A 26,813-nucleotide genomic window follows, 5' to 3' on the forward strand; every position below is an offset into this window, starting at 1 on the left:
TGAAAGGTCGTATGTTTCAATTTAATGAATTATTTTGTCGTTTTAACGGCATTTTCTATTAAATTAATCTCTCTCGAACTCTAAATACGATCCAGTCTCCATGGCATATGACAAGATTACCGTAAGCCAATGTTAATTCATAACATTTCAAATTTTACTGTACAGTCAAGCCAAGTTACGCTTCGTGGATCTTCATGGTAAGGTATAGTGACAAATTTGGGTATGGTTGATGTGCTGTGGACTGTACTCTCATCAGGGAAATTTTAAATTTTATAATTATTTCGTTACAAAAACAAATTTTAATGAAGTTATCAATAAGTGAGAATAACACTGAATCCTATATTGAGAATGATAAATATTCATCGAGTCTCCGATTCAAGTAGTATTGCAGACTTCTTAACAAAGCAAACCATTAATTCTACCGCCGTATTTGTTCAAAAACAAACACACACACACACACATATGGAAGTGCATCTACTAATGCATTTGCCAAACGCTATGCATATTTGATTAGCCTCCGCCAAGTCGTACCGAGTGAGATGGGAGCTTGAAGCCAAATGGACAATACGATAATGATAAAATAAAAGAAAAAAGCTGATTAGATCTAAGCCGTCCAAAAATACTTTAATCAATTAGTTTTTACATGTTAATATTAAAAATAAACAAAAAACCATTTGAAATTTTCAAAACAAGCCATTTTCATTGGATACACGACATAATGTTGCCAAATTTTTATAATTTATCGCCCAAAAGTAACGCCCAAACTAAAAATTTATTTATGTAAGTTACTTGTACATTTTAGGGTTGAATAAGAAGAAAGAAGAGACAAGAACTATAAGACGACCTCTGTGGTCATCATGCCGGACTGCCACAGTCGAGGTCTCGGGTTTGATCGGGTTCGAGGTCAGAAAATGGTATTTTTCTGATTGACCTAGGTCTGGTTATTCATCTATATATTGCATGTGTACTATCGTTGAGTTAGTATCCCATAATGCAAGTCTGAACTTACTTTAGGGCTATCTACTGTGTGATTTGTCGTCATTAAAAAATATGTATTTGTCCATTTGTTTACAAGCTCTTTGGCCTCTACTGGGATGTACCACACGGGAATAAATGCTGGCTGGTGTAACAATATGCGTGATATTTATAATATTACTGTATTTTAAAATGTTTTCTGACTGAAACGTAACGTTAACCATAAAATATTGTTATTGTTTCGAAACTGTAAAAAGTATTCAATTGTAAAAAAATTCGAAACAATAAAAATAAGAGACACTGTTATATATCTATTATATATATATTGTTGCATCGTTCGTATTTGTTCTTCTACGTTTACGACCAATGAAGTTGATATCGCGAAGGCGTTATTATTTGATACAATCAAAACAAAGAGGCGGAATATCTCCAGAAGAAGAGATGGGAAAATACAAAGAGATCTTGAAGATATTATAGCGATCTTTAAGGATACCGATCCCGAGACGATACCAACATATGTAGCCAGGGATTTACACAAACTCCCTCCAGTAACCTTTGACCACGTCGATGTGACTGCTTTATTGAAAGATATATTAATATTAAAGAGAGACGTAGAAAAGATAAAGCTATCGTACGTTACTAATAAGCAGGTTCAAGAACTAGAAAATAATTTACTGAATGGGCGGTATGCGTCAATTATCAGACCTGACCCTGAGTGTAACGTTAACACGAAGCGAGGCGCGTATTTGTTGGACAGCGGGCCGGTTGCGTTTCAATTTCAAACATCGGGGAATGATGAGTCATATAACGGAATAAACGATGTGCACAAACGCGACGATGGCAGCGGGGACGGTACGGGAGCGGGCGCGGGCATCGTTACCTGTGCCGGTACGCAGCCACACTTGCTCTCGTCTGACAGTGACAGCGCGCGACTGACGTGCGGAGGAAGCGAGATCATTGCGTCTCGCTCTCACCTACAGGAAGGTATGCCGAACGCTGTAGTTGTTTCTACACCTACTCGCTCGCGCAAACAGACTAATAAGGTGACTGACAGTTCGGAACGCAAACTGTCATATGCGGAGTTGGTAAACAAAGATGGACAGTGGGAAAAATCATCCAAACAAGATAATGAATGGATTCTTGTTCAGAAAAAGCGATCTAGAAATAGGTTCATTGGATCTAAAGGAAAGGCGGAATCTTCAGCTACGGCGAAGTTCAAGGCGGCGGACACGAAAGTCCCGCTTTTTATTTCGAACGTGCATAAAGATGTTTCGGAAACAGATATTGTGGACTATATCTATGCAAAGACGAAGGAGACTGTTTCCCTGGCCAAAATAAAAATGAAACAGCAACGAGACTATAATTCTTATAAGGTATTCGTCACGAAATACAAACTGGATGTCTTTCTAGATGACAACCTGTGGCCATGTGGAATTTCGTTTAGGCGTTTCGTAAACTTACGGGAAAGACTTAAACAAAAGGGTGGCGAAGTGACACAAAAAACTGATGACCAGCACGAAAATTAGTAGATTAACTAGTTACAATTGTAAGTCGCTCAAGCGAGCAAATCAAATCAAATCAAATCAAATCAAATCATTTATTCAGAAATTAGGCCTTCACAGGCACTTTTTCACGTCATAATCTAAATTAAATGATGTTTACCAAAGCTACAAACTACTAGCATTTCGGAACGACCACTGCTGAGAAGAAATGCCGAAAGAAACTCATTCAAACAGTGTTGGTCCCTATTATGCCAGAAGGGCTTGCCATTTTTTGTATATAAATTCATGTATAATTTTTTTTTTTTTTTTTTTTTTTTTTTTTTTTTTTTTTTTTTTTTTTTTTTTTTTTTTTTTTTTTTTTTTTTTTTTTTTATTTTTTTATCAGCAATATAACATTAAGTACATAATAAAGTACATGGTCAAAAGGTATACTGAAACATATTATGATTGTGATCAAGTGCTGATGAAAGGAAAATATACTTATACATATACGTATAATTAACCAAACAAAAAAAAAAAAAACTTTTAATAATAGATCGAGCTGACCAGTTCCCCCGGCAGCACCCGTTCACGAGTTGACGCGTGAGTCAGCCATCGCGAAGCTCAACCACAATAGAGGGAACCTCCCGACCCGATCCACGACGCCGCCACCGGTTTGACCATTTGGATGTGCATGACATACTCGATCTCCATAATCTAACATAATAGATACCTATGTTACTTTCAGACACTTGGAGATCACAAATCACGTATATGTTTTACAATAAATGTCAAAATATATGTAATAAACATGTCAAGAAAATATATAAATAATAATAAAAAAAATTAAAATCAAGTGTGAGAGGTGGAAGTTTTAGGAAGGGTCCAAGGTGTTTTATCATTTAAATAGTCGCTAATCGTGTAATAAGCATTAGCCATTAAAGCATTTTTAATATATGATTTAAATTTTGGCATTGGCAAGTTAATAGCCTCTACAGGGAGTTTATTGAACAATTTAACACTTTGACCCACGAAAGACCGCCTAACCTTTTTAAGTCGGAATCTGTTCATACAAAGTTTATGCCTATTACGAGTGACTACACTGTTAACATCGCTCAATGTTTTATACAGGTGTAAGTTAGATTTAACAAAAATAAGTACGTCGAAGATGTACTGAGATGCAACAGTCATAATATTTATCGATTTGAATAATTCTCGCAAGGAATCCCGTGGCTTAAGTCCATAAATAAAACGAATTGCTCGTTTCTGTAAAACAAAAATTTTTCCTATGTCAGCTGCATTACCCCATAACAATAATCCGTAGGACATTATGCTATGAAAGTAGCTGTAATACACGAGCCTAGCTGTTTCGATGTTTGTACACTGTCTGATCCTTCTCACTGCAAAAGCTGCCGAACTAAGTTTTTTGGCCGTGATTTCAATATGTTTATCCCACTTAAACTTACTATCCACAGTAATGCCCAAGAACTTGGCACTGTGTACCCATTCTAATACTTTACCATTAACTACTAAAGGAATATCAAGTTGGGGTGCGTTTGAAAGAGAGAACTTAATACACTTGGTCTTGTCTGTGTTTAAAGCCAGGTTATTAGTTGTAAACCATTCAAGCACAAGTGACATAATGTTGCTTACATTGTTATAATTTCTACTTTTTCTATCAACTTTAAACAGTAGTGACGTGTCGTCAGCAAATAAAATTACATCACACAATTGTTGGGCAAGACAAGGAAGATCATTTATATAAACTAGAAATAGAAAAGGACCAATAATGGAGCCTTGAGGCACGCCCATGTGCACAGGAGCGCTGTTAGAGGCTGCTCTATTAATTTCTACTTTCTGAGTTCTATTGTCTAAGTAAGAAGATAGTACATCAAGGGCCGCTCCAGTGACACCATAGAATTTAAGCTTATTTTTCAGTATGTTGTGGTCGACACAGTCAAAAGCTTTTGAAAGGTCACAAAATACACCTATAACATCCTGTCCGGCTTCCCAAGCATCATTGATAATTCCAACTAGAGTGGCTGCTGCATCAGTAGTGGAACGACCTTTAGTGAAACCGAATTGACTATTGTGTAATATTTTGTTTATGTTAAAATAAGAAACTAATTGAGTTAAAATTAGCTTTTCAAAAATTTTACTTAATGCAGGTAGAATAGAAATGGGTCTGTAATTAGTGGGATCGTTTTTAGCGCCTTGTTTGAAAAGAGGTATAATTTTGCTGATTTTCATGAGGTCAGGGAAAACTCCATCTGAGATGCAATTATTGAATATAATAGTTAAGTGGGGAGCAATCAGATCAATAATAGTGCTAAGCACTGAGACAGATATACCCCACAGATCCTCTGTATTTTTCATGTTGAGTGCTTTGTAAGCAGATAATAATTCTTCAGGAGAAATATGTCTAAATCGGAAGGTAGATTTAGGATCTGAGGCATTTCTTTTTAATAAATCATCTGCAGCACTGGGACAAGATGAAAGGGAGCCCGTAATATTTTTAGAAATATTGGCAAAGAAGTTATTGAATTCGTTGGCCACTTCGTCATTTGAATTAATGGTTTTATCACCAATTTTTAAAGAAATATTGTTGTCGCGTGGGTTAAACTTGCCGGTTTCTTTATTAATGATTGACCAAGCTGTTTTGATTTTGTCATTAGAATTTTTTATTTTATAAGTTAAATATAAAGATTTTGCTGTTGAACATACCTTTTTAAAAGTTTTAGAGTAACGTTTAACATATGATATAAATTCCGCATTAAAATTATACTGTTTTTGACCATAAAGTTCATATAACTTGTTTCTGCTAATATAAATACCATTTGTAGCCCAATCGCAAAATTTAAGTTTCACTTTATTATTAAAGGTCTTAAGAGGAAAAGTTTTTTTGAATTCTGTTTCCACTGTATTAAAAATCTTATTATAATGTTCATTAGGATTTTTAGTTAAATCTAATTCAGGCAATTTCTTATTTATGGTTTCGCGAAAACGCATTTTGCGGTACTTAGTTAACGGCCTACGGATTACAGGAGCGGAGATAAGGTTAGACTCTTCGTTACGAATAAGTGACACTTGTTGGCCCAGGTGGTCAGACCCCAGACAGGCGAACAGCTTTCCTTCAGAAACAGTACAATCACAGAAAATATTATCTATACATTTGGCTGAGGTCGAGGTTATCCTAGTGGGTTCAAAGAATGTGTGCTTTAAATTAAATGAATCGAGCAAATTTTTAAAGCCATTGCTTTCAGAACATGAAATCAAAATGTCTATATTAAAATCACCACATAAAACTATGTGCTTATTGCTGGAGGTAACTCGCCTGAGGGCTTCCTCTAAAACATCTAAAAGAGTTTCATAACAGGCTGTAGGAGGTCTGTAAGCACAAATAATAATGTATTTATCCAACTCTACACAGGAAAGTTCTATTTTGCATTCAACTGACAACCGTACTATGTCTTTCCTTTCTTTATGCTTATAATTTCTATTAATTAAAATTAAGGACCCTCCGTGTTCAGAACTTTGTCTTAGGAATGTACTTCCTACTATATATTTATTTGGAAAAGCTAATTTAATTTCATTTTTAAAAAAATGTTCTGTAACACAAAAAATATCAACCTCTCTATGTTCCAAGAATAAACAAATTTCATTATATTTGCTGGTGAAACCCTGTATATTTTGATGAACAAGGTTTATAAAAGAAGGTTTCACCTCTGTCTTATTACCTAGTTTAAAACTAAATTATTAGTACTAGTACTAATATCTGGTGACTTCGTTATATTTGATATAACGGGTCTAAAAATATTGTATGCTAAAAGTTTAGCAATAGTCGACTTATGTCTATGGGGCAGGTAGGGCAGGAGCGTGGAATGACGTACGAGTTTTGTGTAGAAATGCTGATATAGTCGCCCTGCAGGAGACCTGGCTGACACGGGAAGAGCTGCCGATGATCGGAACAGTGGATCCGGAGTTTGTCGGAACGGGAACCTCCGCGATGGATACATCGGCAGGCTTGCTGGTGGGGAGGCCGTATGGTGGCGTGGCGATTTTATGGCGAAAGTCGGCGTTCAAGTCAGTATCAGTAATTGATTGCGAACATGTACGTGTGGCGGCAATTAAGTGCGTTTTGAATAACAACCAGTCAGTGTTGGTGTTTAGTGTATATATGCCTGTAGACGAGGCGGATAACCTACCTATATTTACTGAATGTCTTGGAGTGTTAAGCTCAGTGATAGAAAATAATAGTGATGTAGAAGTAGTCTATATGTTAGGGGATTATAACGCCCATCCTTATGAGTTATTTTCAAATGAAATGTTAGATTTCTGTTCTGAACAAGACTGGCTATGCATCGATTATAATTTGTTAGGCATTAATTCTGGTACTTACACCTATGTTAGTGAGGCTCACAGTTGCAGGAGGTGGTTAGACCACTGCTTAATTACTATTGCTGCTCGAGAAACCATAATTAGTGTACAGGTAGACTACGGTGTGTTTTGGTCAGACCACTATCCTGTGACAATTGAATGTAATCTTAATTTGTTAAGAGAAAAGTGTTTACCGTCTAATTTAATGTGTAATAAAGTCATATGGGGTGATAGAAAAACTGAGCAAATTAATTTGTTTCATGCCTTTTGTAATACAAAGTTAAGTGAAATTGATTTTCCTCAGGAGTTCACCTCATGTGCTGACAGTATGTGTAATAATCGTGAACATTGTATGCTTTTAGATCAAATGTATAATCAAATTGTTTGCATCCTGACCGAGGCGGCTGAACAGTCATATGACAGGCAGTGCCCGCGTAAGGGTGGATACATAGCTGGCTGGAACAAGTATGTCGCTGAGGCTCACAGGGAGGCCAGGCTTAAGTTCCAAATATGGATGTGGGCTGGAGAACCGTCAAGTGGTAAAGTATATACAGACATGTGTGACAGTCGGAAAGTCTTTAAGTCCAAGCTCAAGTGGTGCCAGGATAGACAAACTCAAATTAAAATGGACATCCTGGCGGCCAATCATACAGCAAAGGATTTCAAGGCGTTTTGGAAAAACACAAACAAATTGAACCCAAAGCCGGGGGTTCCTGTGAGCATCGACGGCATTACTGGTGATGTTAAAATTGCTAACTATTTTAAAGAGATATTTACTGTTCAGCCAAGTGCTACGATGTCTAACAACAGTAGTGGGCTTGCTGATGCTGACATGACCAGGCGAACTGTTAAATTTACAGCGAAACAAGTCGCAGCCGTGATCACTGGTATGCAGCGTGGAAAATCGCCTGGTCATGACAGCCTCAGCATTGAGCACTTCAAGTACGCGGGAGAACACCTGCCTCGGGTGCTGGCAATGTTTTACTCTCTTTGTCTAGGTCATTCATACTTACCAGAATCTCTGATGAAGACAATTGTAGTACCCATAATCAAAAATAAAACTGGTAATGTATCTGATGCATCGAACTATCGTCCTATCTCGCTTGCTACCACGGCAGCCAAGGTATTTGACAGTTTGCTTAATGGGCTTTTAGTTGCACACACTCACCTGCATGATGCTCAGTTCGGTTTCAGGGCAGAGTTGTCAACCGAAAGTGCTATTTTGGCCCTTAAGCACACTGCCAAATACTACACGGATAGAAAGACGCCGGTGTACGCGTGCTTCCTGGATCTCTCAAAAGCATTTGATCGAGTTATGTATGACATACTGTGGAACAAGCTTAAGGGCACGGGTATACCGGTTGAGTGTATTTTATTATTTAGATACTGGTACCAGAATCAGGTGAACCAGGTGAGGTGGCGCGATACATGGTCTGATGCATACAAGTTGAGCTGTGGGGTAAGGCAGGGGGGGATAACATCCCCCACCTTATTTAACCTGTATGTGAACGATCTGATCGAGAGGCTGAGCAGCATGCATGTCGGATGTAGAATTGATAACATCAGCGTGAATAGCATCAGCTACGCAGATGATATGGTGCTGCTCAGTCCCTCGGTCGGGGGTCTTCGTAAACTGCTGGCCACATGTGAGGACTACGCTGCGGAGCACGGTCTCAAGTACAACTCTAAAAAGAGTGAGGTGCTTATATTTAAAGCAAAAAACCAGACACCATGTTCTGTACCTCCAGTTATACTTGATGGCACTGCTCTGCAGATAGTTACGAAATTTAAATACCTTGGTCATGTGGTGACCGAGGATCTCAAGGATGATCTAGACATTGAGAGGGAGCGCAGGGCGTTGGCGGTGCGCTGCAATATGTTGGTGCGCAGGTTCGCTCGGAGTACAAAAGAGGTAAAGTTGACTCTCTTCAGAGCATACTGCCAGACACTTTACTCAAGCAGCCTGTGGTTCCGGCATACGCAGCGTGCCTACAACGCGCTGCGGGTACAGTACAATAATGCCTTTAGAGTGCTGTTGAGACTGCCTCGCTTCTGTAGTGCGTCTGAGATGTTCGCCAACGCGCGAACTGACGGCTTCCATGCCTTGATACGCAAGAGAGTGGCGTCACTGTTCCAGAGAGTGCGGGGCAGTAGCAACAGCATTCTAAAGATGATAGCGGGTAGATATGACTGCAAAATGCAGGCTCACTGGGCAGCCATTTGCATTGGAAATGCATAGCAAACATAGACCCTGTCTGTTTGTTATGCATTTTCAATCCACCATACTTACTTATACCTACTTAAGAATAGATATATTTACTAACATAGTCGATAAGTATCTTGATGTTACTAACAATTCTATGGATTTTATAAGTCCGAAATAAACAGTTATTTATATTTATTATTTATTTATTTATATAATATATTAGCAGCCCGTCCCGGCTTCGCTCGGGTCAAAGCATAATAAATTGTACTGTCAAACCTTCCTGAGGAATCACACTATCTATTAAAAAAACTAGCATCAAAATCCATTGCGTAGTTTTATAGGTAAAACGGGTAGCGACATTGTTACAAACTATGTTTTATTACTATCAATTCTTGCCACTGGACCGAGAGGTCCCGGGTTCGATCCCCGGTCGGGTCATAATGGAAAATGATCTTTTTCTGATTGGCCCGGGTCTTGGATGTTTATCTATATATGTATTTGTTATAAAATATAGTATCGTTGAGTTAGTATCCCATAACACAAGTCTCGAACTTACTTAGGGGCTGGCTCAATCTGTGTGATTTGTCCTAATATTTTTATTTATATTTATTTATTTATTTTGTTGTCGCTCATTTTATTAGATTTCAAATTGTTGCAAAATTATTTTTTTGATTGTATATTTTAATATAAACAATAGTTCATGGCAACACTTGTTGTCTAGTAAATTTTCTTAGAACAAAGCCCCATTTAAAAGCAAGCTTAACACAAAATCGTGAAACTCATATAATTTTGCATAGCGCGTATTCGCTCGTAAAGTGAGAGATATAGGGGGTAACAAAAATGTATGAATACGGTTATAGTAACGCAGTAAAGTATAGTTATTGGGACTCGGCGGGAAAACTTCGTGTTTTTATAACAAATAACTAGTTTCGAGTGAACGAGGAATAATTCTGAAAAGTGAGGATGAGCGAAGAATATTGCGGCTCTAGTTATAAAGGAAAATTAACTCCAAATTCAAATTTTAAGTTTCCTTTTGTTTGCTAAAAGTTTGAACGGTTATGACATTTCTACACATAAGTATATATTCACGATAAACGTAGAAATAACTATATTTTTACAAGCTTTCATTCAGTTCATCTGTCCCGATATTTGCTTGTCTATTTGTAATAAAATCTTGTAAGTTATTTCTGCTACTTCCAGATTTTCTACAAAGTTGAAATTTCCCACGTCGCTTCAGTTTCCGTGACAATGCATTATGAAGTCTCTGTCTTTATATTTTCTTTGTATTACTCTAGCGGTTTGGTCTGTCTTCCTAGATTGTGGTACACATTTGTCTTGCTCTCATAATATTCCAAAGGACCAACTGAGAATTTGGTTGAAAAATTAAATTATTCAAACAGACAACATCAATGACGACCTCATGTTATGTAATGTAGTATCTAATCATGAATAACCTGAAAATACAACACACAAATACATTTTAGAATAATACAAGCGTAAACTTTTTGTAGCCGAATGATAAATGATGAAGTTCATTCAACTAGCACAATTTTGGAGGGAAAAAAATTCGCAAACCCTCATTATAAGGCGCGTTATATATTTACGAAACTTTCGCCGGAAGCCTTCCTTTCCAACCTCAAACTCTAACCCGTAATCATCAAAGGCAGCCGAAGTCTCGTTCGCGTGTATTTAAATTGCGAAAACTTCATCTTGGGACGATTCGCCCACGTGTCATTACGCGTCATTGAACAGTGAAATAAAAATATATTTCCACTTTGGCCGTTTGGTGAGCTCCTCATGCTTCTGTCGATTTAGCTCCACATTCCAATTCAGTCAAGTTTGTTTGGCGTGTGGTTGTTCCCTAGAATAGGACCACTACAATATTATCCCGTGAGTGTCGTACGAGGCGACTAATGTACATATAGCCCTGGCAGCTGAAAGCATTGTTAAGGAGTTGACGGCAGTCAGGCGGCATTTTAGTTTTATGTTTTACTGAGACCCTGAGCTTCACGGCGTCACAGTCAAGAATGAACTAAGAATACGTGAAAGAGAGATATAATGACATGTTTATTTTGTAAAAACTGATTGTAATTATATATATATATATATCTGTGCTGCTTGGAAAAGCACTGATAATCATGGAAAAATAAAGAAATATATATATTTTTTTAATTACTTGGAAAAGTAAGTTTTAATAAAGGTCTAAACAAAAAATTTTAAACACGTTACATAAAATATTTTTATACATTTATAATAAGAAAGGAGCCTCAAATGTATAGGACACAGCAGGAATAGAATATTTTTCGCGCAATTTCACTTGCTTTGATGCTGCGTGTTGCTTGATGGAGCAAGAAATAAGAAGAGCGTGCTACCGGATCACGCCGAGCCTTTTTGTTCTAAACTCAGCTAAAGCGTCATCTATAACTTATGGGCTCTCATAAATAATGTTGTTATTATAAGGCTTATTTTGGTAAACGCGCGACAGTGTGTTGGTAAATTGAAATTCAAATTCAAATCATTTATTCAGAAATTAGACCTTCACAGGCACTTTTTCTCGTCAATTTTTATATTTATAGTTATTTCTCACAAGCTACAAACTACTGGCATTTCGGAACGACCACTGCTGAGAAGAAAGAAAAAAACAGGGTACCAAAACTTATATATGGAATCTTTACAGATTCACTTCGTCCGTCTGACCGTCCTTCAAGATCAGTTTCATAAGAACGCGTAAATGTATAAAGTTAATCCACACGGTATTTTTTAGCTGTAAAAAAATTTAACTTACAAATCAACGCGACCAGTTATGATCATCACTCAAAATTTACATACACACTTACTGAGGTAGGTACTATAGGTTACAAATTTGATTAAATTATTTATTTTATTAATGAAATAAATTTATTATTATTATTTTAATCAAATTTGTAACCTATAGTAAGTTTGTAAATTGAAAAAGTTTGTATGGTAAACAAGCGCCGATTACCAATACACATAATAGGTATGGGACATAAAAGATTAACAGATTATTCAAAATACGAGAAGTTTATCTATTAAACTGTAATTTATTTGCATCAATCATAGGATACTCGCAAAATGATATTAAGGCGTCATGTTTCAAAATACGATCGCGATAAAGATATATTGTATTTAAGAATAAGAATGTACTCGATGAGTTCAAGACTTATTTTCGTTATCTACGTTAGCTTCATACACTTTAACGAGGGAATTGTGTCCTCAGAGGATTTTAAATTATTTATGAGTATCGGATATTGCTTGTTGAAATACAGACGCATTAGCGAACTGATACAAAATGTATTGTATTCTTTCTCTGGAGATTGCTATAAGTTTCTTTCATCTAAGTGTATTTTCAGCTTTCTTTCTATTTTCTACTTTTGTTGCCGGGTCCGCTTCTCCTACTCTATACTTCACTTTGCACAGTATTTTTAAACCAGCGCACAATAGCACCCGTATATTACATGATTTTATAAGACAATATAGTTATTATATAATAACGAAAAATAAAGAACAATTGCCTAATTCGTTATCAATTTATCTTCCGAATATACCTTCCCGAATACACGTACATCAACTTGTCCATATTCATTGCAAATTCCGTTATAGCCGCGGCATAGTCCAGACAGAATAAAAAATAGAGTTTTCGTTTAAGTCTTCTTTTTCAAGCAAATCTTATCAGGGACTTATAATTAATTATATTGCATGATTTCCACCATTTAAAATATGCAATCGAATATCAATTACAATTATTAAATCGTGCAGTCGACACAGGAGAATCAATAAAGTTAGCTCGTAATATAAAATGTCCGCTCTTAAAACCCGAGACACGTAAAAAGGTCAAACCCAAGTTACCCCCAACCTAGTCTGGAAGTAATTAAAATAGATAAATTACGACTTCAGTCGTTTATACAGGTCGAATTTCGGTTTATATGGATCGATTGTTCGTAATAGGGATAACGATGTTATATTAATAATATTGCATAAAATCAATGCTGTTATGCAACAAAAACTTGCAAATCAAAATTTAAGATAAATAACGCAAAAGTTTGAAAATAGTCTTTAAAAAACACCCTTTTATTTAAAGTACCTAATATTAAATGTATATTGTTGTTTGTTATTCCTCGTCTACATTGAGACAAAGCCTCGCGATGCGTCGCGATACGAAAATATTACATGTATAGATGAGTATCACAGTGTCTTAATAGTCGAAAACGGACATTATACTCACGTCGACACTTTGATATTTTACGTCGTGTGGCATCGCATCGCTTTGTCTCAATGAGGACAAATCTTAGGTAATCAGATAATAATCGTAGCATATGAACGCCACCTACGAGTAACCTGCAGCCGTGGATTGTGCAGATATATTGCGAAGGTTATTGCTATCGATGTCCGTGTCGGCGTCCGCACTGTGAGAAGATATTGTGGACTAAGTAAAACGCACACAGTGTAAATTTACTCCGCACTACTTACATTTAGTCGCGCTGCTAGATACGATTATATTGTGATTGTGAAATATTAAAACATATGATTGCTCTTTCTGATATAATGAAATAAACTATGTACTTAATTGTTTTACAATCGATGGTTTTTTTAAAGTAGTAACTGTCAGTAAATGTATATGTTACAATTTGACTTGAGGCAAAAATACATTTTTTATATGTATGTATGTTTATAACGCGATAACTTTCGAACCGTTGGACTGATTTTGATAAAATTTAAAAGGTATATTCCTATATACCTTTTTGAAGTTTTTTTTAATGATATAGTTATCTGTCAATAGAATTTTTAAGTTCGTGGAGCATCAAAAACTTATACGTGGTCTTTGAAATATTCACAATTTTGTAAAAAAAAATTGTATTCGCGAGGTCTACGTTCGCGGCGAACAAATAGTTATATTATAGGCATATTGTCTTGAAGATAATTAATGAGTTAATCCGAGAGCATCAGCAATTCTTTCATCCCGAAGGGTGGGAGACTGATCTTGTAATTAATCAATTAAGGAATTAAAAATAAATAAAGCGCAGGCACTTTTTAATAAGGATTAAAAGGAGTCATTAATTAACAATTCATTATAAAGTTTCGACGAAGAATAATTAAATTTCAATTAGCTAAAATAAGAAGCGAGAGCAATTCTACGAAGATTTGTTTTTCAGTTTATTTTTTCCTTGTTTGCATAAAAATCCAAATTTTTAGAAAGAAAAATATTATATAGCTCATCAACAACGCAATTGTTGAGTGGTAATTAGAGCCCCGATTTACCTAAAAGTGCAAACCCAATTTTGTTTTTATTTCGGTGTCACTGATCGTGATGGCCAGTTACAGTATTGCAGATGTAGCTGACTTCGACTGCAGATTAGAAGCTGATTTTCGAACTTGCAAAAATAAATATTACAACATCCTAAAATGCAAATGATTAAATTTGAATAAAACTAGCAATATTTAGTAAATTTTCACCAAATAAACATTATTTCCAGCGACCGCTGGTATCTGTTTCGATGAACTCATTTCTCGCAGATGCCGAGCGGTATGTTCTGACATCACAAATTATCAAGAGTATATAAATATGTTCATTATATATTTCAATAAAATAGAAGTTTGTATAATGATATATGATATATCACATAGATAAAAAATTGTGAAAAGAAACGTAAGGTTTCGACTTTCCATACTAAGACTTATTGGGATTTTCTGTTTTTTTCTCAATCAATTTTTATAAGATCAGATTGATGATCATCCGATAATCAAATGAATGATCAATTTGCGTAACAGAGCATATTTTTTTATAAACTTGTGACGTCATTATTTGGATACGCAACAACCCCAAGAAATAACGATATATTTTTTTTTTTCCGATTCAGCTATGATAGATACTATTACCAGAATATATTTACTGTCGATATAAAATTATTTAGTATCACATTTATATCGTATTTAATTTGAAATCTGGTGTTGTTATCACACACAATATTTACCCTTTCCGGCGGCACTTCAAAGCTTAGGATATTGCGAGCTGGCAACGATGACGTAACAACTCACGGCCAAGACGTGAGGCACTGAGCTTCGTTTGAGATTTAAAAAATAATATCTTATTTGAAAGCAACAGGATTTTTGGTAATAGAGAACATTTTAAATGATTTGTGACGTTCCACGAGATTGGATATCTTATGGAGGGATGCCGCTTAAGACATTTTTATTATAGATGGACATAAATATCGTAAGCGACTGCCCTCCATAATGTACTTTTTGTCGCGGAACGTAAAATGATTTTGCTAGAAAAAGTGAGAGTGTGTGTATATATGTAAAAAAGGTGTCTATATGTAATGTGCGTACAATACGTATGTCCTGCGAATGGGACATCAACAATGGTCATAATCCGATCGCTACACAGTTTATTCATCGAACGCGACGCTCGCGAACAATAAACAGGACCATTTGCGAACGAGCCATTGTCTGTGTGCATTCTGCGATAGTCACAGGGTTGCCAATATATAGGATTTTTTAATTTTTCATTTTTACAAAATAACTAAAGTCAAACTTAGTAATTTACTATCAGTGTCGACTTTGAAGATATTATTGAATCATAAAATTAGACTACTATTTCAGTACGATTACTATTTCAGAAAAATATCATAGATTGTTATGGAATTAGTATTTATACGATCTCCCGTAATATTCAATCAGACATTGATAGTCATGGCTTAAGTTAGGTTTAAATTGATTACAAGGTGGAAATTTGAGAGAAAAAAAAAGGAATTACAAAAGATCAAAAAATAAATGGATAAAATAAAGTCAAACAAAATTAATGCAATAAATAAAAACAAAAACTTTTCACAAATTTTAGGAAATAAATTCAGCTAATACTCTCGATTTTGTATATTGCTTAACATGGCTGCTGGCAACCCTGGCGGGTGCTGTTTCGGTATTAAGTTATTCGGACACAGAATTAACTAATGTACCCTAGTAATATAGCTCTAGTGTTACCACATACAAAAGGTAATCTCCCGACGGGGAGGGAGAATTTGAACACGTTTGTACAATAGTGCTGTATTCGTATGAAGTTCTGGTGTTAACACAAGCTATTGTAGTTAAAATGGTCAGATTACGGTGTCCTGTTTCGGAATTAGTTCTGAAACCACTTCCAGGATTAAGTAAGGTAGAATGTGATAGAATAATAATAGCTATATGTCTTTTTGTTGAAATAAAAAACGAAACTTACCATGGTTTAAGTACGCAGTGATAAACAAATGATGACTGGTGATCGCTTACCTGCAAGAGATATTGACAATTAGGACTTCAATCGTAATTTGAATCTTAATTAAATAGTTGTTTTATAAAATTATGATTAAAAAATTCAAGAAACACATTCTTAATTTTCATTCAGAAAGTGTAGTCGAATATTTACATTTTTTTTTCTAAGTTTCTTAAAAACTTGTGCGACTCATATCTTGTTTTCTTTATTGCCAATACTGTTTTGCTCTCACTGGATCTCATTACGTGATTGTTACTGCACACAATACCAGAATTTCTTACGAGATTTTCTTCTACTACATTTTGTAAGAAAAGTAAACTTACATGCAGAGAAATTTTAATTTTCCTTTCATATACACATTGGTTGACGATGTCATGATTTCGCCACAGTATAAATAGCTAGTTTAAATATTTGTGTTTGCCTGTCAATAATCTGATGACACGTTTTTAATGTTTGATGGTTGACTCTGACAATAATAAAACATTTTAATCAAAGACTCATCTCAACAGCTCGCAGTGTCGTTGACGTTATTTCTTATACGTCCGACGTCCAATTCAGACTTGAGTAGTCTTTTTTTTACTTTTCCCTTCTTGATCGTGACATCTTTTACATGAATGACGACCTCGGTGGCGCAGTGGTAAGGTTCTAGCCACTGAACCGAGAGGTCCCGGGTTCGATCCCCGGTCGGGTCATGATGGAAAATGATTTTTTTCTGATTGGCCCGGGTCTTGGATGTTTATCTATATTATGTATTTGTTATAAAATATAGTATCGTTGAGTTAGTATCCCATAACACAAGTCTCGAACTTACTTTGGGGCTAGCTCAATCTGTGTGATTTGTCCTAATTTATTTATTTATTTATTATTGTAATTGTAATACTTTGTTCAACATTATTATGTCATAGAATATTGCTTAACTCAACCGGAAAATTCACGATTGTTTTACCCTCGATTGTTAAACCCATAAAAAATGGGAAATCCGATCCCCTGACCGGGGTCCATTCCATTTTCCGTGATATTAGCAAATGCTAATAAAAATGATGGATGCATCGGGTCGTTGACACCAGTGCATTAGTAGCAACGGGACACCCATCTGTCTTGCTGTTTGACTTGCATTGTGGTCATTGTTAGTTTAGTTATTTCTAACGTTCTCCGTATTACGGGGTTGAGTTTCTTCGCTATTATTGTACGCTGATTTCAAAGTTGTGGACAAGGATGCCAAAAATGTGTACACAGTACTAAATACTAATGTTATAAGTGGGAAAATTTATATATCAAGCTTTTACTTCTAGACCTATTTGAGGCAGATGAGTTTAAAACAAAAATAGTTCTTTTTTCTCTTTATATTATTGTATGGATGATTGAACCCAATATAGAGTGATTTTGTAAGTTAGTTCATAACGACACACTCATAACAAGCACGGCGCACCAATCACATTGCACCATTGTGACGCAACGACAACCACACTGCAATGTCATTGGTTCGCTGTGTCTCACTTCGAATCGATTCGATGGTGAGAAGAGAAAATGCAAACCCACACTTCGCCCTCGGGTGAATAGCACCAGTCAACTTTGACGTTGACTTTGACTTTGTAAGGTTATTTGCGCATTTTTATGGCGCACTTTACCATTTTCTGCGTAGGTAAAAGTTAACGTCAAAAGTGACGGAACTTACCCATTCCTGCGGGATTTAACAATATAATAATTTCAAATAAATAAAAAACAATATTTCAATTAGAAGGAGTTTCTTAGACCATCTGTACCGTCAATTTTCCAAAATTTTCACCAGAAGTTTTCACCTTTTCCATAAGTTACTACAGTAATAAAACTATATCTTACCGTCCAGAAAGCAAACAAAATAAACAACACACATTTTGTGTTTAAGCCTCAAAATGGATGTTGTCCCAGGCCATTCATTACGCCTATCAGATTTACCGGACAACTGACCGAAAAAACGATTTTGCCTTTTACGCAGTTTGGGAAGTGTTATATGTTTCAAAGAACGATATTGACAAGTATTTTCAGGAATAATTTAGTTAGACACATAAACGTGGAATATAATTTTTACGTGCTCATTTTCACGTAAAATTTTAAATTATTTATAGTATTTCTCAAAAAACTCATCGGCTACATCAACTTTTATTTTACGTCCAAAAAATAAAGCTCGTTAGAAAACCTGTACGTTAGTTCGAAGTTATAACTGTGAGTATCGTATGTTAATTGCCTTTAGGCGACTGGACACAATCGATATCCATAACGTCGAACAAACTTATGGATCGTTTAATTTCATTCTCGCTACATAAGATGAAAGCACTAGATTTTGCCTGCGGTTGCACCTGCGTAATTTTCTCACGAGAACGGTACAATTTTCCGGTATGAATGTTACGTTATATGGTTTTCCGTACTTCTTAATTTATAATATGTTTCAATATATAAATAGTTTCAATAATAAATATAGCGATAAACATTACTTTTGCATTCATAACATTAGGATATTATTTCAGATTATACAAATTTTAAGCAAGATTAATGATGCTATTTAACGATACTTTATAAGATCACCGGTTTGTGTGCTATTTAGGTTAATCCTTGCCTACCAACAAGGTAATGGTAATTAATAGTAGTTTATTTCAAGGGTTTAAAGTTTCTGTTGATCTTGGTTTAAACTGTGTTGGCTTCAACATATTATGGTCAATATATTCTTATTTAATAAATATTCGAAAATAGGATAGGGCTATCTCATCTCATAATTCTATAAAGGGTCGCATCGAGCGACGAAACCTCTCGGCTATTTCGTTAGTTCCGATTCGATTTTCATTTTATGCAAAGATCCAATTTGGGCACCCTAGCCCCAATCGGGGATAATGCTCTGCTAGTGATGCGAAACATCGATATCGATTTTTTGAAGATATTTTGCAGTTATTGGTATTTTTCTGGAGTGGCCGCACCCGTAGCTTCGCTTCCATGAAAATAATCTAGCTACTTAAATTTAATCCATTTCAATTGGATCTACCTAATTCTGAACAAGAAGATGGATCGATTATGAATTTATGCCTAAACAAAATGTAGATCGCACCGTACCGTAAGTATAACATTCTAAAATTAATACAAGATTATAAAGATAATATAATTTCATATTGTATAAGTGAATATTGTTGTAATATTACAAACAATGATAAATAAAGGGTAAAACAAAAATAACAACTAAAAAAATAAAAGAAAAATCTATTTTATTGCAACAAAAAAACTGAACAACGAATCAAATCAACCAAACATGAGGGAAACGAACACACACATCGCAGTACGCAGTACGTACCTCAGAAATAAAATGTGGCCATCGTTGGGCGCGGCTCCCGCCATTTCCCGATCGGGAATAGATGTGTTTTCGCGCATCACTACATAAAAGAATGATCTAAATTGAATTCGTCCCGCTAAGCCGCACCGACAAATACTTTAGGGCTTTTTGATAGCAAAAGCTAAGCTATGAAAGATATTTGATGCTATGATAATAGCCATATCATTCTCGAAAATGTGTTCAAGAAAGAAAAAAAGTATTTCTTATAAACATCAAAAATTACATGGAATTAATATCCCCATAGAATATATAGGTAACACCATTACCAATAAAGTTTAAATAAATACCGAGAACAACACAAAAATGATTTGTTAATTGCTAAGGATATAAATAATATCAAAGCTTTATTTCATTTAATGGATTCATCGAAACAAGTCCAGTATACGCAATAAATTAAAATATGTCGACGCATAGCTCTTCACAATTTGGAAGAACAGCTTTGAAAGGGCCCTATTCAGCAAAAATGTTCTTGCCCGGTTACACTAGGGTTTTTATTAAATTCTTAGGAGAAAGTACAGTATTGTCAATTTTTAAAGGTTTGTTACTTTTAGAGTTATCAATGAGATATTCTTCAGACAGATCATGAAATTTCGTATTAATTAAAAGAGCACTTAAAATATTTTTATCTATAATTACCCAAGTGAACAAAGACATAGGGCGCAATTTATTTTATAAAAAAAAACGTTAATATGAACATTAATATTTATAAATATTACAAATATTAAAGTTAGTTTATTTATTTGTTGTTTCGAATATATATGAAGTATAGAAAGACATATGTATATACATGCATATAAAGTACTATGTAGAAAATTCACTTGGATGAAGCCGCGGGCAAATATATACTCAATAAATATATACTCCACAAACTACATGGCAAACAAAAGACCCTGACACACTACTTCACAAATTGGCATTAATCGTCTTAGTGATGATTCCGATCGCCATTATAATGGGATTAAAAGTTTAACGTCACTCTTATACAGGCTTAGGCTATAATTAGTACATGTAAGCGTGTATAATGAATGTCAAGCTATGTAATCGCCTCTTAATTATAAGCCTATTGTAAAAACTTGTTACAGCTACTTTTTACAATTAGTGCCGACAATTATAGAAATTTTTATTTTTTGTAAATTTTTTGATCGTATACCAAATGTTGCGTTCAAAATTATCCACAATTTTCTATCCCACCAAATACATCAAAATGTCATTTGTTTTCAATGTTCTAAATCTAACCAGAGATTCTCAAATAGAGGCACGAAAACAATGGTTCCAGAAATGGGTGGTACGCCAGCGTTTGCGCTCGACTTGCCGGGAGCTCCGCTATGTTAATTGTTAATGGAATTGATCTAATGTAGAACCAAAAGGCCATGAAAAATATAATACAATAATATAACTTCCTCAAATGTAATTCCTTCAATTAAAATTAAGGGGATTGCAAATTAACCTCTCATTTTGTCAGCCCCATATCAGTAACATGGTTTAAACAAAATAACATAATCTGAAATTTCGATACATATATTGAATCGTATGCGTCAATAACCATCGAGCGAGCATGATTGGGCAGCAAATCGTTCGTGTATCCCGATATCGAGCGGTTGTACAGAACTTATAGGGTCGTAACTAGGTAACTTTTAGCCCTGGTACAAAAAGATCGGAAACTTCACCATAATTAAAGTTGTATTTATTTATTTATATATAGACACATACAGATTAACAGAAATAACATTCAAAACACTTGCATGCTAGTCAACACTAAATTATAAACTAGAAATTGTGATTAGATTACAATGTCCAATTGGTTAGGTATAAGAAATACATTCTCTCTTTCTCTCTCTCATTATCACGTGTACCCGTTAACATTCGGAGCTGTGAGGCTCCAAGCCACGTATAAAATTAACCATTTAATTTTGAATATTTGGCTTACTTTACAATCAACAGCCTGGCTGATGTCAACCATTTTTGGGAATGCAATTGCTGCTTATCAGTTGTTACGGCTGTGTGTCCCTTAGTCACCTCGAATGACGTCCACACGCAACTTTGTTATAGATACAGTATCATGTCTTTATCCCTTGCGGGATAGACAAAGCTAGAAGTTAAGCCCGGAAAGCCAAGTTCATTGATAGAATTAAGATTCTAAAATAGTGACAGCTTTTCTATGATAAGACTTCTTCCCTTACCCTTTAATGACTTTAACAATATGGTCTGAAATCTGGAAGCAGCTGGCACGTCATTGAATGACTATAAAACTCCCCAAATCAAAATATTCCGATTTCTGTGGTTCCAATAACGTCGTCCTCCCGGATCGACAAATAAAGCGTTGAACGTTTTATGAATGAGCTGAGCAGAGCTAACTTGCAAACAAAACATCTCCATTTAATTACATTCAGATAAACACACGTGATACGTAAAAAGGTCCCGCCATAAAAAACCTTTCCGAGCCGGAGCGCTTGTGATTTGGCGGGAAATGCTACATAAAAACCGGGAAATGAGGAAGAATGCGGCAACACATCGTAATTACGCTTTTTGCGAGTCCTGTTTTATAATGGACGAGTATACTGCACTGAAAAATTTTTTATAATTTTTTATTTAGTTTTGTCCACTTATCTGTGCTTTCGATTCTTTATTTGTGTCACCATCGCGTGTTAGTTACTAGTACGATATCCACGATAGGATATTGAGGGGTCTTATTCGAGGCCAGGAACTACATGCCTCAAACTTGCGTGCAAAAATAAGATGAAAAGAAAAAATGCCAGTCAAATCTTGTAAAATCAGAATCAGGCAGGAATCAGGAAAAAGGAATATATTCCGTACCTACTAATTCCAGGTAATATACACAGAATAACATGACACACATTGACACATGGCAACTGCAACCCAGAGGTGTATGAGTAGCGTTTCCGGTCTTTCAAGAAGTGGCAGACATGGAATTAGTAGGTACGTTGTACGAAGTACTTACTAAATCCATTGTGGTAGACTCATTCCCTCTCTTTTCTTGAAGGTTCCAGTGTCGTTTGATTCAGTCAAGCCTCTAATTCTTGATAAAATCTCCTTCGTCTATTTTACATGAACTTTAAAAAAATAAAGAATAACATTACAGAATTTTAAGAAACATATTTTGTAGCTCATTGTACTTGGCTGCGGCGCGTGGAAAATTAGAGGCCTGCAACGATGCTCGTAAATTAAGGACAATGCAATAAACTTTTTTTTATTTATTTTTCCCTAAAAGGGATTTTTGCCTCTCACAGTTTAGTTTGTAATTGTGTCAAAATTGTTTTTTTTTTGTCTGAAAATGTCTTCCCGCCCCGGGGTGAACTGTGATTAAACTTGAAGTACTCGCATAAAAAAATGTTGACGCATTTGTTGGTTGTTCGTGAATGTTTCTTATTTTAGTTTAGTCTCTTTTGAGCGCTATCTTGAAAATCCCGCTTTTTCAAAAAAAAGTGAAGAAAATACTTTTCTAGTTATTCCATACGTTAACCAAGGAAACAATACATTTCAGTAGTTTTGGCTATACGTTATCTGTCAGACATCTTCGGAAGAGGTTTATAAAGAACGCCCGTCCCGGCTTTGCTCGGGTAAAATAAAATTATACAACTAAGCCTCGCGAATCGCATTATAATTCGTGCGACTTTTTTTTTAGTTCAACGCGTTTATACCTCTACAGATAGACACATACACGCGTCTTATTTTTATAATATTTATACAAAAATCCGCCTTCCGTGTAAACGAGCGCAATCTTTTTAAATGTCATATTTTCAAGTTAGGAAACCTGTTTATTTTTATATTATCTGGGAATGTCCTCTAATGTGAGCTATATTCATCGCATTAGGGTTTTCATGAGGGGGATTACGGGGTATTTATGGTCGTGAATTGAGTGTTTTAATATGAAATAAAATGTATAAATAAATTGGGGTCGAGTCTTTTATGAAGAAGGGATCTTTAAACACTTTCTTGTTTATTTCATTGCCTTATTTAAACCATCAGAATTTAAAAAGGTAAACCCCTAAAAATGGTACGAAGTCTGAAGTATCCATTAACCATGATTATTCCTATTGTTATTAAACATCACTTCTAAGGAAATCCAAAACACCGAATCAAAATATTACGTAACATTTTTTTATAGAACTGATACAAAAGTATAGATATTTATTTACTGTAATATATGGAGTGTCGAAATATTGACAGAAAGTAATGGCGCGTGAAGTCGCGATAGCAAAATAATGTCTTTGTACCAAACACCGACACTCGTACATCGAGTGTGGCAGACAACGCAAATTGTGTTGCCAAATTTGGTATAATAATATTTTATACACAAGAAATAAGTAAAATTCTAAAACAAAACATTCATTTATAGACCTTCACATAAACTTTTGCAAGCTCAATCTCAAACTTTCGTTGCAGCTTTCTGTACATCACTCTGTTAGTCTTTGGTGTGGTCAAAAATAAAATTATAAATACGCTTTTAAAATTACTAGAAGTGTATCACGAACACTATTACTTACACGATGCAATGTAAAATCCACCTCTCCGACAAAAGCGAGAGGGGTGAAACTGCCTCAGGGAGACTACAGAGGTAATTAAAGACGTTTATCTCCGGCAGGTGGCGCTAATTCCAACAGATATGGAACTGTGCCCGGGTAAAAACAATCCCAACTTTGCCCGAACAGTTGGGATGGAAATTGTGGACAAGAGTTAGGATCGGCGAACACTGAAGCATTGGAAAACTGTGTGGAAATCGCAATTCTAGGCTAACTGAGAAAACTATATTCATACTTCCATTCTAATGTTATAAATGCGCAAGTCAATCTGTCTCTTCAACTTTTACGGCTAAACCTCTGGATTGTTTTTTTATGATCTTATAATAGGTACTTAGTCTTAAATTGTGTTGTATACTTTTTTGTGGTTATGGTGAGGAAATAATAAAAAAATATAAATAAAGAATATGAAATTTGTCATGGGAGTAGTTAAATAACCCAGTTCAAATATAGGCTATTAAAGATTTAAGAATATATGGCCAAATTGATTGTGCGAATGACTTAAAGAATTGATCACATGTTTTAAAGATAACATGGATTTTTTGCTCTTCAATTATATCAAATAATAGTAAAATTTGACAACTCTATTACTGCCAGTGAGCGCGGCGCCTTGTTTTTGAATGCGTCTATTGCCCGAACTTGAGAGTTGAAATGCAGTCGAAGAATGCTTTGAAGCAACTTTATTTAATTGCTGGCTTTTGAATGCTGAATCCGGTAATGATTGCCGACATCTACATCATTCTACTACTGTTAAAAAGTAGAGGGTAGGATTCATGCACTTGACTGTGCGAAACTCCAAAGTGCAGCACTCTAGACTCTGGTTTAGCAGACAGGACAGACAGACAGACAGGTGCGATGGTTATACTAGGTGTAGCCTCCTCATCTTAGGTTAAACCTAGATCTAGGAATGACAATCAAAGTGCATTAAAATTGTACAATCAAGCAATCAAGGTCACAATGATGCAAAATAACATTACGAAATCTCTTACGTACAACATCTCTGTTGTTAAGAATAAATATATAGAAATTTTATATTTATGTACAGAAGAAATGACAGCTGATATTCTGACTAAAGGCTTATATCCTGTTAAACATTATACGTTTCTGCATAATTGTTCTACATACCAAAATAATTTTATTTGTTTATTTTGATAAATGTCATCCCCACTAAACACACAATTATTTTGTGTGTGTTACAAATAAGATAAAAAAGAGGTGTCAAAAAAAATGTCTGTCTGTTTGTTTTACTACATTAAATATGTATGTAGATGCATAGGTGTCTTGTCGTCTCTCTGGTCGGGGTTTGGCCGTAACACAACGAATGATAAATTAACACCAAGCGATTCTTGATTTTACGGTACTAATAGCTACACTCAATGCGACCCTCAACAACATTAACACACGCACACCCATATCCATTATAAATGAGTCGTCATTATCACCATAGAGTTACAACGGAATTTAATAAAGAATACAAGGATTAACGCTTAAAATTGAATATTTCAAACTTCATATGTTTCATGTCATGTTTTACGCTGAAGCGGTGGTGGTTTAGTGGTGGACATGGGAAAGGTCGTGAATACTACTCGTGCCACATGAGTTTATATATTATATACCGATATGAGGAAGAAGGATTTTTTACGCTATTCAAGAGTAGTAATAAATTAAATTCTGATATCTCTAGCTACATCGATAATCATTAAAAAACTAAAAACCTTTGTAAAACGGTCATTTCAGTTTTAATATATTTTGTTACGTAGTATCAAAAATCTACTTTCTTATCGTTAACGTTAGTTTAAATAGATTTTACTCAATTATATGTACAAATAACTATTCAAATATTTTTATTAAAATAAAAGATTTTTAAAGTAAAATTTCAGAGTTTACATTTTAGTTACAAACTCTACAACATTATAAATCTATGTTCACATCAAGCATTTTGTCTCCAAAGATGTCATTACGCACGCCGCCTTATATTTAATGCAGGCTTCACTAAACGGGATACGGGATCCCGTGGGAACTCCGGGATTAGGGATTACACGATATATTGTAGTATCAGTTTGCTTAATGTGGGGTATTAATTTGAGGGAATCGGGAAGTTACTCGGGATCGGAATTCAGATGTTGTAATAATGTTGTGCTCTAAAGCTTCGTGAAAATCATAGCAGTTTTGGAATATAGTTTTGTGTTGTTGTGTGTTATTGCTAAACTAACCCTGCTAGGGTAACACATTCGAAAGATGAGATGAAGAGACAGACGTGAGTGATAAAAAGCCATAAAACTATATTCCAAAATCAATAATTAAATCTGTGTAGATTTAATTCAAGTCGTATAAAGGCATCTGACATTATTTTATAAGACCTAGCTACATCTAGTGTCAAGTAGTCGCATTCACAATGGTGAACTTAACCGGTATGCAGGTTTACTCACGATGGTTACCTTCACCGGAAGCAACAAAATATTTGAAACACGCTTGTTAATTTTTATGCTATATATTGTACTTTCGTACACATGTGAAAAATTGACGTCATACCGGAAACGACTCAAGGTGATTATTTCTCATCTGGCATTTCTTAAACATTTCCCGCGACGACACGTGTCTCTCTGAATAATGT

At 35.2% G+C, this 26,813-nt stretch overlaps 3 protein-coding genes across 5 annotated transcripts in view; 2 read left to right on the top strand and 1 right to left on the bottom strand.

Moving 5' to 3' along the window:
- The window catches only part of LOC128672643 (uncharacterized protein), a 315,359-nt gene that overhangs the window by 231,486 nt on the left and 57,060 nt on the right, over positions 1-26,813 (bottom strand). The gene's annotated exons all lie outside the window — the stretch shown is intronic.
- On the top strand, positions 858-2,744 carry LOC135309780 (uncharacterized). The gene is made up of 2 exons (XM_064436146.1): positions 858-886; positions 1,271-2,744. Exons 1-2 carry the CDS (start codon positions 858-860, stop codon positions 2,499-2,501), a joined length of 1,260 nt encoding a protein of 419 aa, XP_064292216.1. The 3' UTR covers positions 2,502-2,744.
- On the top strand, positions 8,406-9,212 carry LOC128672648 (uncharacterized). Its single transcript, XM_053749942.1, has one exon. The coding sequence runs from the start codon at positions 8,428-8,430 to the stop codon at positions 9,070-9,072; it is 645 nt and encodes a 214-aa protein (XP_053605917.1). The 5' UTR covers positions 8,406-8,427; the 3' UTR covers positions 9,073-9,212.

The sequence above is a fragment of the Plodia interpunctella genome, chromosome 9 (assembly GCF_027563975.2).
Source record: "Plodia interpunctella isolate USDA-ARS_2022_Savannah chromosome 9, ilPloInte3.2, whole genome shotgun sequence".
Classification (NCBI taxonomy): Eukaryota; Metazoa; Arthropoda; class Insecta; order Lepidoptera; family Pyralidae; genus Plodia; species Plodia interpunctella.